We start from the raw sequence: 16,077 nt of genomic DNA on the forward strand, positions 1-16,077 counted from the left end.
GTCGTTCATCAATAGCGACAACGACACAGCGTAAGGGGATCGTAGTGCTACAACAATAGTGACACTTCTGCTTTATCGTTCTCTGTAACAATTGCGTTTGTAACTAAATAAGTGTTACAAACCCGGTTTTTATTATTTTCTCCCAATTTCATTATCGTGAACACACTTTGAGCAATAGAAATGGATTTTGAGCGTGTTTCCAACATGATGATGAGCTAATTCTCCCACAACCAAGGCAATGAGGTAATTATTTTATTTTCTCTAATTTATAATTTATAATTCACTCAATTACTGCTTTTGTTGAGTTCTAAATTGTTTGCATGATTTTCTTAATTATTTTTGATTCAATTTGATAGGTTATACTTTGTTTAGTCAATTGATAATCTATGCTTAGGGAATACAATTAATATTTGAGAATATGCCTGATTATTTGTGAATTAAGAAACCTGGCGAGATTGGGCTATACTCAAATTAATTGGGGTATACCTAATGAGACAAAACTTAGGTTATTTTGAAGTAAAACAAGACATCCCTTAACCATGTATTTTCTTAATGGCTAATATACCCTTGTTTAATTAATACTAAAAATATCTAATAAGGTTAATTAATTGAGTTTAGGTTAATTAATTGAGTAGATTAAAACTTATGAATTTAAGTTATGAAATTTTGTTTTTGATTGAACTTATGTGGGAAGATTTTTGATGAAAATATTTTTTTTTTGAGAATATCTTTTGCAACGGAAATGAAAGCACACTACCCAAACACTTCTTAAAAGGGGATTGCAAAGCTGTTGTATGAAATTATACTCAAAATTAGAGAAGAAATCAACACTTTCAGTTCTGAAAGTATGAAAAGTCGGCAAGGTCGATGAATGAAGACCCTGCCGACTAACATTGGCCGGCACGCTTGTTTCTAAAAAACAGTGTCGGCTGTATTATTTTAGACACAAAAGAGACTGTTGTAAATGCTTCACTAGTCGGCATCTTATTGATTTCTTACCTTTCCGGATAACTTATAGTCGGCAAGGTCGACAAAAAAATACCCTGCCGACTGTACGATTTTTGACATACGGAGAAAGGTGTTACAAATGCATGATTAGTCGGCAAGGTATTAATTTCACATGCCGACTAAACTATAGTTGGCAAGGTATAAGGATGAATACCGTTCCGACCCTGTAAATGCTAATCTCAGAGATGAAAATTCGTCACGGTATTCAAGCTAGGAAGATAACGACTAATACCAGTCGGCAAGGTCGATAAAAAATTACCTTGCCGACTAATACTAGTCGACAAGGTCTGCAAAAAATACAAAATACTCTGCCGACTTTTGGTAAAAATGTTGAATCACAAGAGTTTTGAGATTGAGTACAAAATCATACCCAATCTCAAAAGGGAAAGTTAGGCTGAGGGCCAACCCATGGATAACCCATAATATGAGGCCCCTAGTTAAAAGAAGTTTAAATCTAGGCCCCGAGTTATTAAAAGACATTGATACCCTTATGCATATTGTCAATCCCATAATTAAGCAAAATTTAAATTTAGGCCCAAAATTATTAAAATATAATGTGATGATATTCCCACCACTTCCGACCACCACAGCCACCACCAGCCACCTCCGAAAACCACCGCCACCAACCACCTCCGACCACCACCGCCTCCGACCATCACCAACCACCTCCGACCACCTCTGGCCACCACCGCTCCCGACCACCACCGCCACCAACCACCGCCACCGCCTCCGACCACCACCAACCACCTCCGACCACCACCGACCAACCGTCCCCGCCGACCACCACCTCCGACCACATGCATATTGCAAGTGTATCCGGAAGTTACACATGCATAAAAATTACACATTCATGTTATGTATTCAAAAGTGTGTAACGAGAAGTTACACATGCATATGGCATGTGTATCCCAAAGTTACACATGGCATGTGTAATAAGAAGTTACACATGCATATGACATGTGTATCCACAAGTTACACATGCATATGGCATGTATAGCCAACAATTACACATCAGAAGAAAAAAATATATATAAAAGATATGTATTGCTTTAATATTCATTTATAATAAATTTTCTGTTTATCTATTAATTGGCTGTTATTAAATACAATAAACGAGTAAGAACACTAAATATGTAAAACGAAATCTTATAAATGAGCCGCGAAATCCTCTAATTGAGATTGTTCCTTCCCTTCTTGTCTTCCTCATTACAAAATGCTTCCATATCTGTAACAAAATAAACATCCATGAAATTAGATTGGATGAACAAAAAGAATGAAATAATATTATAGAACAACTACAAGAGTAATTAGGAGTTACACATGCATATGACTAGTGTAACTTGGAGTTACACATGTGTCTCATTAGTGTGACTAGGATTTACACATGTGTCTGACTGGTACAATGAGAGTTACACATTCACAACCTTTATATCCCATTAATTAGCAAGTGTAACTAGAAACTACACATCTAGTTGGCATGTGTAACTGGTAGCTACACATCTAATTAGCATGTGTAACTAATAGTTACACATGCGTCTCCCTTGTGTAATTAAGAGTTACACATGTATCTAATCAGTCTAAATAAACAGTATTATCCTACTTTTTGACAAGCAAATATACATGCGATGAACTACAAAGATATACATGGGATGGGATTAAAACAAGAAGAAAAACAACTCAGGGAGCAATTCTTTCTACATAATGGTGGTTTGCTATTAAAATATCAAATAGGCTCACATGAAGGTGACATAGCAAAAGCTACTACTTGTCCAACCATTCTGTAATCTGGAGACAATGCATCATTATTATACCTTGTCCGAGGCATGTAACTGAGATCTAAAATGTGGTTTTCAAGAATTATTATCTCATATGAAGGACAAATGATTAAGTCAAAAGGGTTGAGCTTTTACCTCTGAGGTGGCAACGAAACACTATTCCCAGAAATATGAATCCCATGCTTCTTATGAAACAATGCATCACGCTGAAAATTGCAACACAGTAGTCAGTACCAGACAATACAAGATCCGAATCTAAAAGCAACGAAAGAAGACAGATGGAAGGAATTCAGCACCAGAAACAACCACTACTCATAGTTCTGGTTCTACTTCTACTTCTTCTTCCTTTTTTCCCCACAATCTCATTAGATTTCACACCGAATCTAGCAAAATCATCAACATCTTCCTAGTATAATTGTTAGTTACACATGCATTTTCCTAGTGTAACTAAGAGTTACACATGCATATTCTCAATGTAACTAAGAGTTATAGATGCTCACAGAATGTTGAGAATTGAGAAGAGAATCAAAGTTCTTGGAGTTATTTTTTATCTCCCATAATTTTGCTGCAGTATCTTGAACCTAACACCTTGCGTTCTTATTTGCTTTACCAATTTTAGCACAAAAAGTTACCTGGAAAAAAAATTAAACAACAAAAAAGCTCAGTTGGATTATGAGAACTTAAACCTATAACTGAATAACTAAAAGTTACACATATCAAACCTAAACATGAAGTATGATAAGAAAAACTCAACTGCAATACTTCATGTATGATATCAGGTTCAGGCATTCATTCAATCAACTGCATTCATTAATGTAAAAAAAACATTTTGTATGCTAAGGAAATTAAAAGAAGTAAAGAAACTAAAATAACTTGGACAAAGTTCATACGTAGGAAAACTCTACTGCATGAAATGAATTAATATACACATCTAAAGAATCTAAAGACCTCAAATTAACTGTAGCATAAACTGAAATCAGCGTTCCAATGCTTCAACAAGGAAAACAATCCAGTACTTTAATAAAGAAAACAATGAAAAATGAAAATGGACAATGTACGAAAAAGTAACTCAATCGTATAAGCATGTGTATCTATAAGTTATATATCTAATTAGCATGTGTAACTAGTAGATACACATATAATTAGCATGTGTAACTTATAGATACACATCTGCTTAGCTTGTGTACCTGCCAACAACTTGTTTATCTGGCTCCAACAAGACCACTACAGCAAACCACATACTATCTCTAACCTGTAAACAAAATAAAACATATTCATCAATCTCGCAAACGGAAATCAAAACATGTATGCAACATACAATGCGCACCAGAAACCCTTGGCGGCATAGTTTCCATCAAAATTTAACTGCAAAAAGTATACAACAAAGGCATATCCTCACCTCAGGAGTGGCTACAGAGTTATAGACTCAACAAAGTAAATTCGACACTCAGCAATTCCGCCGACCACCTAATCTTACACCTATACCATACCTCCAACATTCACTCCTTAGCTCCAACTCCAACACCACCACCGTCTCCAAAACCATCACCTATACCACCATTGCTACTTATTAACCAGAGGAGATCCTTCATACAAAGAATTTCACTAACACAAAGATAAAAAAATGCTACTCAAGATGAACACGCTAACTGAAACAGTTAGGTTTATGGTGCTTAGCAGGTACACATGTAATGGCTTGTGTAAACGGAAGTTACACATGCATATGGCTTGTGTAATCTCCAGGTACACATCCATATGTCTTGTGTAATCTCCAATTACACATCCATTTGCTTGTGTACTCAGAGCATATAAATTATCTTCATCGGCGCGAGAAACAGGGATATCACATAGAGATACTCAATAAATAAGATAAAGTGACACTTACAACATATGATGTATCTCAGCTGAAAGCTTTCTCCTCCTTACCTGCAACATTACATCCAATCCACAAATAGCACAACCACATCTCCATCTATAACTCACAATAACATATCCATTCAAATCCAATGCTAGCCTGCATTTTTGTCTCAGTCACCATCATATCTTCACTCCATTCTTCTGCAAATTTCATTTACAACCAACCATATCACCACCACTAATTTCCAATAAATAATACTAGTGTAACAAATTCGATTTCATTGACAGAGATACATCAAACTACATAGAATCATAAGTAAAATACACAAGATTAAGAAATTCAATTAAAGTTTATAAAATTCATAACAAATACATGGGTAATAGAGATGATGGTTCGCTGATTTCGAATCTGAACACCGATTTTCAGTCAAGTTTTTAAGATAAACGGATCGATTGATATTCAGTAAGGAAACCTAGAAAAAATTTATAATATCTTTCAATATTTTCATCTTAAAAAGCTAAAAAGATTAAACTATAACAGATCTGAACTTTGATCATGAGTTCATAGATAAAATTCAGTTGAAATCATAACTTCGAAGATTTCGAGAGAAAAAAATTCAAAATCAATAACATATAACTTCAATTGAATTAAGAGATAATGAAAAATGAAGCATATTTGCACGTCGATTTGACTCCGTAGATGAATCTTCAGATGTAGGATTAATCTTCTTTGGTTAATTATCGCATTAAACAAATCATCTTCATCTTCCAAAAGATCTATCTTTTGATCAGATGCAATCGATCTTTGACATAACTGAAATTACAGAGGCATAGAAGGAGAAGATTCAATCGATCGTTGTTGTTGCAGTCAAAGATTTGGATGAAGACGAAGAAAAATGAATCTCAGAAACCCTAGAAACTATTTTTCTACATCAGAGAGAGAAATAAATATGAGAGAGAAAGAAAATAAAAAAACGAAAATGTATTCTAATATTCCTCTTGTATATATACTAAAGGGTAGTGTTGTCATTATTAAAATTCGTAATAATTAATTATGGGCCAGATCTGAAGAAAATTTGATATATTGGGCCTAGCAATATCATTTTCAGAAAGTATGGAGTTGACAATGTATGATCCATTTAGTGGGGCTTCTATATGTTGAACCCATATAGTAGGGGGTTCTAGTATTTTTCACATCTCAAAACCCCGTATGCTTTTTTTATTTTTTTTATTTCATCATTTAGAGTTTTAAAGAGATTTTGAAAATTGTTTTGATAGGTTTTAGGTTTTAGTTTTAGTCGGCAAGGTTTAACTTTGGCTGAAAATAGTAAGGATAATTTGGTCTTTTAACATCTTTTAGACACCCCTTAACACACTACCTTGGTTAGTTTAAAATTGGTATACCCCAATTAATTTGGGTATACCCCAATTTGTCCAGGTTAAGAAATAAGGGACTTAAAAGATAATTAGAGTTTTGGATTATTTACCATCATTCATTCATGTGTAATAGTGTAATCAGTGTCTTGGTTATTTTTAATATATTGAAATCAAATTTTGAGTTAAATTTTGTTTATTCTTAAGTTTCGTTAAGTCACAAATCTATTGCTTTCACAAGTCTTGAACGAACAATCACTACAACATCATTGAAATCACATCATTAAGCTTGGTCTTTGGACCGTCTCTTGATTTTGAGCATTGTTACTCCGTTTCGTCGCACTTCTTCCACTTCTCTTCGACTTAGGCACTTGAATACTTGGAGTACTTCTCTTATTAGCTCTTTTTAGCACTTTTTATGTCCTTTTTGGATAATTCACCTAATATGGACAAATAAGAGAAAACAAAAGTAATAAAAAGAATACATGTAAGAATTATAGCTAAAACAAGTATGGAATTGACAATAATATCATATGAGTTATGAACTTATCGCAATTGTGTGTTCAATTTCAGTGAGTTGTTTTTCAGTACTGCTAGTTTCATCTAACTTTTGTTTTTTCATTGTTACTAGATCCAACAATCTTAACACAATAATATTTATGTAACAATGGGAAAAAAGATGTTGAAAAACCAGAAAAATTTAATGGGAAGGATTTCAAAAGATGACAATCAAAATTTTCACTTTTATGAGTTATCATATGCTAGATAAATTTGTACTGAATTTTTTTTTGATGAGGGTTTGAATGACGATGGACGTGTGATTGCATTAGGAAGAATTATATGGATAAAAATCATATTCTGAATTTCTTAGAGGATGCGTTGTATGATTTTTGCAATACAAAGGAGAACTTTACTGCTTATGATTTGTGGGCTGCATTAGAGGCAAAGTACCGAACTGAAACTGCTGGAAGCAAGAAATTTTTGGCAGCTAGGTTCTTTGGGTTAAAATGTCTAATGATAAATCTATGGTTGATCAATTCCTTTAACTTCAACGTATTATCAATGAAATTCTTGCTGAAGGTATGGTGATTGCTGAAACGTTTTAAGTGCCTGCTGCAATTGAGAAATTATTGTCTTGTTGGTCAGAGTACAAACGAAGATTGAGGCATGAAACTGGTGAGGCCAATATGGTTGAATTTGGTTAGAAGATTCAAGTAGAAGAATTATTATGCACCAAGGACAAGAGTGTATTATATGCAAGGAACGTGGCTAATAAGGCTCATGTGACTAAACATAAATCTTCAAAAGCTGAAAAAGGTGAGAATATAAAACACAACTCTAAGCGTGTCACTAGAAAGGTATGTTTCGAAAACCTAAATCCAGCATCACTGAAATTCTTGGCCATATGACAGTAAATTATAAACTACGCAAACACCTCAATAGAAAGAAAGATAATGCTAGTGTGGTTTTCACCCGGATGAACTATCAGTATTTCATATATACTTGATATATTTACCGGGTATCTCAATTACTTATATATCTATATCATATAACTCAAAAACCCATACCTATATCGAATCCACATTCGAAATATGAGGGTACTAAGTACACCACATTGTTTTCGGTATACAACCTATTCAACACCCACCTTGTATAATCTTTTTTAAGCAACAATCACTAAAATATTATTTCAACAAGGTGTCCACTTGGAACAAGGTTAGTTCAGGATGAACTGACAAAGGGGATCGTACAAATTGACCATTAACATACAAGTGTATTTACTTTAATTATTTATTTGATTATAAAGACAAGCTGAATAATGCATAAGTAAAGCAAATAACACGACACAAGATTTCATTAATGAGGAAAACAAAAAGAATGAGTTCAGTGGAATGGCATCAGAAGTCAACTCAGTGACCAATGTGAGAGACTGGTGGGTGGTTTATAGAGCCACCAAGCATGTCTGTGGAAAAAAATATATGTTCACCTCTTATGATAGGGTAAGGGATGACGAGAAACTCTATATAGGTAACTAATATGTAATCGAGATTTCAGGAAACAGATTGATTGAGCTGAAGCCCACATCTGGAAAGACTCTCACATTGAATGAAGTTCTTCATTTTTCCAACTTCTGCAAGATTCTTGTCTCTTGTTCTGTTTTGGATGATACATGATGAAATTTTTATTGAATCTGGTAAACTTGTTGTAACTAAGGGCAATGATTTTCTACGCAAAGGTTATAAGATTGAGGATCTGTATTTGTTGAATGTTATTTATGATGAAATGAACACGATTGATTCTTCTGCTTACTTTTATGTGTATTTAAATGTTTGGCATGGTAGACTTGGACATGTAAACTTTATGTCAATGCATAAACTGGCTAGCGTAGGCAGTATACCCAAATTTAGTTTGAAGATATTTCTCAGTTGAAAGATGACTCTCGTAAAAGATGTGTTGATCCCCTAGATTTCCCTTCAACCAGTCATACTTTACCTTTAGAGTTATACGAAGTAGATTTTGAGCCTAGGAGAAGTAAAAGAATTTGAACTGAAACTTATTATGGATTTGACTTCATAACTTTCCTAGCCGAGTCTGAGCCACTGACTTATAGAGAATCCATGACATCTTCTGAAGCCCCATTCTGGAGAGAAGTTCAATCAGTGAAATGGATTCAATCCAACAAAAAAAAATTGGGAGCTTGAAAGTTTACCTACAAGGAGTAAAGCCATTGGTTGTAAATGGGTCAGAGGCAACGTAGAGTAGATGGAATCATGGAAAAAATATAAGGCTAGGTTGGTAGATAAAATCTATAGACGGAAAAAAGATGTATATTTCTTTGATACTTACTCACTTGTGATGAGAATTACTTCCATTAGGATGTTAATGATATTGATGATGTTCACAAATTAGAGATATATCTGAGGAATGTTAAGACAACTTTTTGGTGAATTTGATGAAGAAATTTACATGGACCAACCTGAGGGTTCTGTAGTGAAAGGTTGTGAAGACAAAGTTTGTAAATTGGAACAAGCCTTTGTTTGGTTAGAAACAAGCATCTAAACAGTGGCATGAAAAATTTAATCATGTGATGATTACTAGTGGTTAAAAAGTTAATGAATCTGACAAGTGTGTTTATACTAAAATTGTTAAGGATGCATATGTGATTGTGTGCTTATTTGTTAATGATATGCTTACACTTAATACAAACATAAATGTAATTAATTCAACTAAAACATGCTGAATGAGAACTTTGACATGAAATACTTCGGCTCTGCTTATGTGAGTCAATCTCATTATGTTGAGTATGTGCTTAAGAGATAAAATTAGTTTGATTGTAAGCATGCTTGTACTCCATACAATTCTTCTTATAAACTCAAGAAGAACAAATGGAGTATCAAAACTTGAATGCTCAAGAGTGATATCCAATCTCATGTATTTGACGAACTGTACGGGACCAGACGTTCCCTATGCTGTGATTAGGTTAAGTAAGTATACCTTTAATCCACGGTAGGAGCATTTGGATGCACTTTTTAGAGTATTGAGGTATTTGAAGTGCACTTTGACCTTTTGTTTGAATTATGAGAGGTACCCTACTGTCCTTGAGGGACTTTGTGATGCCATCTGGATATTAGACTCAAAGGGGTCTAAATCTACAAGTGGAAATTTTTTCATTCTATCCGTTGGTTCTGTTTCTTATAAGATTTCTAAACTGACATGTATTGCTCGATCCAGTATGGAATCATAGTTTATTGTATTAGATAAAGAAGAAAGCCGCACGGCTAAGATGTTTTTTTTAGAAGGAATGCCTCTCTCGCATAGGCATGTGCCAGCTATATCTATATATTGTGATAGTTAAGCTGCATTACCTAATGCTAAAACAATTATAATGGGAAGTCTATACACATTCGTAGAAAACATAATACCGAAAAACAACTATTCTCAACTATCACTATTTCCATTGATTTTGTAAGGTCTAAAGAGAATATCGCGGACCATCTGACAAATGTCTTGTCCAAAGAGATAGTTAGAAATGCATCAAGGGGGATGGTGCTTAAGCTTATTAAATAAACTTGGCATGAAGGATCCTCAACCTTGCTGATTGGAGATCCCAAGATCAATGTTTCGAATGAGATGACTAATTTGTAGTGGTTAAAGGTAAACACTATTAGGGAATTACATTCTCTGTCCCTTCACTGTGGTGTAGACGTGATAGTATGACTTCATATGGATGAAGACTTTTAAATAAGCCTTAATGATTTCTATAGTTTCAATTAAAGATTGAAGTGGGGGTGTAGTAGTAAGCACTCTTGATGGAACTCACCTGTATGAATGAGGAAGTGGGCAGTTTCCTATGAGAATGGAGTTGATTCCATTCTGAGAAACGTGGCACGAACTTGGCAGCACCTAGAGAGATATCATGCGTGGTTTTTATCACGAATTACACCAAACCATGGTAGTCAAGATATCGCGTTCACTGTTCATCAAGTTTTCTTGTTGTTCATGGTTCAAGACCTCATGGGCATCTCTTACCTATGGTGGTACTTCTCGCTTTCCGATTTCTAATTTTTATCAATACTTCATTCATTTTGATTATTTTTTTAATGGTCTCGCTGGATAAAAAAAATGTGGGGAATTGCTGGATAAAAATGAGTTTTCGTATATCTATGTATGGTCTTAATTTGGATTTGAACTTATGACCTATTTTTCACAAAATTTACTTACTCATTTCTCTTTGAGGGAATGAAAGGGAGCCTTTAACCCCACATTGGGTATACTAAAAGTGGACGTCCTCCATATATACTAAATGCCTTGGTTACCATACTAAATGTCTTAGTTTACCTATACGAGTGGGCGGGCACGAGCGAGCAAAAAATTATATTATACCAATACCAGTTATTTAAGGCTTGTGCCTAGAGTTTGGGCTCGTTCCTACGCCAGTACCAATACCAGTTATTTAAGTCTTGGGCCTAGAGTTTGGGCTCGTTCCTGCGTGGTGGACATACAACAACAACCAAAATAATCCGTGCCTTAATTGGTATGTTGAATCAATTCCGTTTTATTGCTTACAATGAATATTACATTACCTAGAAGTTGGAATCCTAACTAGCTAGCCAAGAATATTACATTAACTTAATCAATTCTGTTTTATTAAGTTGAATCAATGTACTGCTACATGAATCAAACGGGTTGCCGTGCTAGCATATCAGCGAGCCTCATGAGTAACCTAGCCAAGAAAACCGAAGCAGATGGAGGGCTGAGATTGTGTCACAAGGGGACAAGCTAACTCTACCTTCCATGTTAATTCCTGCAATATTACGCCATTGGGAGGTCGAACCTGCGACCTCCTGGAGCACATGAAACTTTGGGAAACGGGGATGACCAACTGAGTTAGGTGCCGTTTTTTAAGAAAATATATCAGAGGAAGCTACTTTTCCTATTTTTCTTTTCTTTTTTGAAGCAACTACTTTTACTAGCTCTTTCCCCTCTTATCGCTTTGTTTGTGCACTTTGCGTTTTTATTTCACTTTATAACCCTTGGTGTTGATCTCTAAGTAGGGTAGGTTGTATTGTTCTTATAAAGTCTATATCGAGCAGTTCTACACTTAACACATCTCCATTATCGGGGATATCATCATTCATTTTTGAGAAGTACCCGTGGACTATTATGTTAAAGGACAATTTGGTGAGCAGGTGGATCTACCCTCATGCGTTGAACAAGAGTTACACCATGTTTGTTTACTCCTGACTCATCTGAGTCGTCTGGATCTGAATCATCTGGATCTGAGTGAAATCACCTGACTCATCTGGATCTGAGTCGATATGTTTGTTTTGAGTCAGATCTGACTCATCTGACTCGGAAATAAGTGAGTCAGTGGTTTGGTCCCATGAGTCAGGGGTATTTTGTTACCTGACTCAAATGTGTCCGAGTCAGGGGTTATGTCTGAGTCAGAGGTCGAGTCAGATCTGACTCAAAATAGAAAACAAACGGTCTGACTGCTGACTCGGTCCGAGTCAGGGGTTGACTCAGATTCAGACGCCGAGTCAGCTGCAAAGAAACAAGTTCTTACTAACACTTACCAAACTATAGTTGGAACTGGATAGTTAAGAGACAAATTATATATTAATCATAAGAGGTTCAACTTATAAGTGAAGAGTTTCTTTCCGGATTAAAACAAATTACATCAACGGAAATGTCGAGAAGGCTTAGGCACAAGGCAACAACAAGAAAGGAAAAAGAACATAAAATCCAAGAAAAGCACGCTCAAGCTCAAAACTGAGTAGCTCAAGAGCAACACTACATGAGTCCGACGCATAAACTTGTGCACCCCATCATCTACCAAATTAAGGTCATCGGGCTGCACATTGATCATGAAATCAAGCCAACAGGGGATTAAGAACATGACCCATGAACAAAACCACCCCATTAACATTGTCTCTTATAATAAACATGAATGGATGATCAGCAATGAAGTCTATGGGTTCTGATACGTTTAACGAGAATAGCATACAAACAATTGCAGTTGCCGCAGCAGCTTCAGTTCCTTCTTCATCAACCTCAACAAAGCACTTGTGATAAACTCCTGAAACAGCAAGGTTAATACTGGATCCATCTTCGGATTTTGGACTAGTGCGCATCACCATCTCAGTCAGCGCTGCTCGACGAGAATCAAAAATCAAATCTAGATCCATGTTTTCTTTAAAAGCTCTGGAAGCCTCAAACCCAAATGATATCTTAAATTTAGGAATTTTAAGATGTCTCACTTCAACACGTCTAGTTGGGAGATGAAGGTCTATGAAACCCGAATCAGAACTAACTTGCTCAATCATATTGCCTAGTCCATCTCGTCTGTCAGGTAAAAATATGTACATAGCAAAGTTGTCTTGTTGATCATTTGGCTGGTTACTTACATTGATAGAATTGAATTGTTTGTATGGGAGTTGAAGTACTTTGAATCCAGGATAACAAGAAACAAAATGATCTTCGTAGCTGTCGGTCATGAAAGGGACCGTAACCGGTGACGAGGTTTCGTCGCTGAGATAAAAGTTTGAGTCGATTGTTTTTGATGGATCAAATTTTGTCTTCCAAGATCCTTTGAAGTAGAGTGCATTCACTAGCACAAGCATTGCATTTTTGTTGATTGCATCATCAGGGATGAGATCTTGAATGAGTCCATTTGTCTCCTTTTCGAACCATTTATTCACTTTCGCTGTAACTTCTTTTGCCTGCAGAACATTTCGTATTTGAGTTTGATTACAGAGAAAAATAGAAGAAGATTCTTCAGTTAATCAGTTAATAATCGGAAGTCTAACCTGATTTTTGAAATCCACAGCCTCAGCATCAGCTCCATAGATTGAAGTAGCAACATCTTTGAAAGCAGGTTTTAGAGTACATGAATTATCGACCCAAACACCGTTGACGAAAGACAGTTTGGTTCCAGCGTCACTTTCACTGCAGACCCGGGCTTGATCTACAGATTTAATTAGTCGAAAACTTACTGAATTAAGATGATCGAGGCTATCGGACTTGAGGAACTCCAACAATTGTTTTAAAGTTCTTCCATTTGATCCGGAAGTTAACAAACCAAGAGCAACATAAATTGAAAAGGGTGAAAATACAAAATTCTGATCTTTTGCTTCGTTTAGCCAGACGTGTTTGACGAGCTGAAGACATGAATCCATTTGGACGCTTGGTGGTAACCTGGAATTGAAATACTTGAGTATGTACTAGACTAAAAGAGGTAAGAAAAATAATATATAGGCCATAGGTGGATTTTAGAAAAAAGATTTTCGTGGATTATCAAATGAGACACGTCCAACAATGATGACGAACTCAGATCACAGCTCACTGTTGCCATACTCCATAGTGTCTCTAAGACAGTTGACTACTAATTGTGAAGTGTCCCGATTTTATTATTTTTTATTTATTACTACAACCTGTTTGTTTGACACGACGCCTGGATCTGAGTTAACCCCTGACTCGGATCGAGTCAGCAATCAGCCCGTTTGTTTTCCATTTTGAGTCAGATCTGACTCGACCTCTGACTCAGACATAACCCCTGACTCGGACCCATTTGAGTCAGGTAACAAAATACCCCTGACTCATGGGACCAAACCCCTGACTCACATATTTTTGAGTCAGATGAGTCAGATCTGACTCAAAACAAATATATTGAGTCAGATCCAGATGACTCAGGTGATTTCACTCAGATCCAGACGAATCAGATGAGTCAGGAGTAAACAAACATGGTTCATTCAACAAGAATTCTGTACATACAACATTTAGACAATATTAAAACAACCCTCACACGTAATTTTTTGATTGTAGGACCCAAAAATGGACTCCCAGCTAACTCTACTCTTCATTCAATTGGAAATTTCCGTCTCACAGCTTACGTTTACAGTGAGTTGGAATGTTTTGCCGGGTTTACATGACAAATGAAAAAAGATGAGATCATCCTTTATTGAAAAAGTTAAAATCATTTCTTTTTGAAATTCTAACAATTTCCAAATGATACGGTAAATTGATCGGTTCATTATGATGTAATTACTTTTCCTAACTCATTAGGATGAAAATCAGCTATAAATTTAGTTTCATTAGTCTAGAGTTTTGATGACATATGGCAATGTATGCAGAATTATTTTAATGAACTAGAAATTCCACTGACCTCGTCAAGATTGGTGTCTCTGATATAAGCAATGCGAGTTTATCTATGCTTTTCCATTCAACTTGGAAAAATGGAAAAAGACAAAACACTAAGAAGACCTCTTATTTGTTGGATCATCTTTTTGCCATGCTTTGTAGCACCAATAGTACCCTTGCAAGACTGATCCAAGGGCTCCATGAGCCAAGTACCCTTGCAAGACTGATCCAAGGGATCCATGAGCCAAGAAGTAGAAGGTTTAAGGATTAAGTCTAGTGTTTTAGCGTACAAAGCTTTAGCCGTTGGGTCTCCAGGGTACGAGCTCAAACAATCAGCAGATGTAAATAATATCACTTAGTCTCAGTAACACCTCTGTTACACTGCCTACGTGTATCTTCTTGCCAGCCTGTTCCACCCAGCTGTTGCTAGCTATCACTATCTGATTGGCTCCTGCTGTCACTAATTTGATTGGCTCCTGAGTGCTCGCCTGTGCCTGCTGTCTGTTTATTGCATCCTTATTTACAATAAATTGTAGTCTTGTTTTCAGTTCTTGTAAGTAAGACAATTACTGCAAGTAATTGCAACCTCCATTAAAACAGTTCTTCAAGAACATTCATCTATGTGTTTTGTTAAACAACAACTATGGTATCATGAGGCCAGAGATTCTCTCTTCCGCATCTCTGATTTTATAAAACCAAATCTTAATTATGTTTCATCTTTTCTTTAATTTTTCGTTTTTTTTCAATGGCGTTAAATCAATACACAACTCATATTTCAACAACTCCATTGAATCACATAACTGGTATCACCAGTTTCAAACTTAAATAAGACAACTTCATCACCTGGAAGAATCTACTTCTACCATTGCTGAAGAGATACAAGGTTTTAGGTCTTCTTGATGGTTCAATCACTTGTCCTCCAAAGTACCTCAATCAGACAGATCTCGATGCAGGTAATATTAACCCTAAATATACTGGTTGGATTGATGATGGTAACACCTTGATTCTATGGATTCAATCATCTATTTCAGATTCAGTTATTCCCTATGTTGTTGGTGCTGAATCCTCTAGAGAACTTTGGAAAAATATAGATTCAAGATTTGCAAGAACCTCAACCACAAGATACTAAATTACAATCATTACGACTTGGATCTGGAACTATTAATCAGTTTTCATGAGAAATAAAGAAGTTAACAGATCAACTTTCTGCTGCTGGTTATATTGTTAGTGATGATGAATTAGTTGTTCTTGTTTCAAATAAAATTGGACATGATTATAATGCTTTTAGTACTTCCATTCGTATTCATCATCCCCTGTCTCCTTTGATGAGCAAACAATATGAATACTCCCATTCGAATTCATCATCCCCTTGTTTCAAATAAATGAGAGATCCAAGAATCTACTATCAGAAGAAAACAATAAA

General features: G+C 35.6%; 1 protein-coding gene across 1 annotated transcript; it reads right to left on the reverse strand.

Moving 5' to 3' along the window:
- Positions 1 to 12,157: 12,157 nt before the first annotated feature.
- On the reverse strand, positions 12,158 to 13,770 carry LOC113286207 (serpin-ZX-like). The gene is made up of 2 exons (XM_026534889.1): positions 13,325 to 13,770; positions 12,158 to 13,237 (listed from the first exon to the last, which is right to left on the reverse strand). Exons 1-2 carry the CDS (start codon positions 13,691 to 13,693, stop codon positions 12,389 to 12,391), a joined length of 1,218 nt encoding a protein of 405 aa, XP_026390674.1. The 5' UTR covers positions 13,694 to 13,770; the 3' UTR covers positions 12,158 to 12,388.
- Between the last annotated feature and the right edge of the window lie 2,307 nt (positions 13,771 to 16,077).

This window comes from Papaver somniferum, chromosome 6 (assembly GCF_003573695.1).
Source record: "Papaver somniferum cultivar HN1 chromosome 6, ASM357369v1, whole genome shotgun sequence".
NCBI lineage: Eukaryota > Viridiplantae > Streptophyta > Magnoliopsida > Ranunculales > Papaveraceae > Papaver > Papaver somniferum.

Bases quoted from the DNA above. Each gene is read 5' to 3' on its own strand.
- LOC113286207 (XM_026534889.1), bottom strand. From the start codon at position 13,693: ATGGATTCATGTCTTCAGCTCGTCAAACACGTCTGGCTAAACGAAGCA. The intron at 13,238-13,324 runs GTTAGACTTCCG...AATGTTCTGCAG, and splicing joins CTGTGGATTTCAAAAATCAG to GCAAAAGAAGTTACAGCGAA.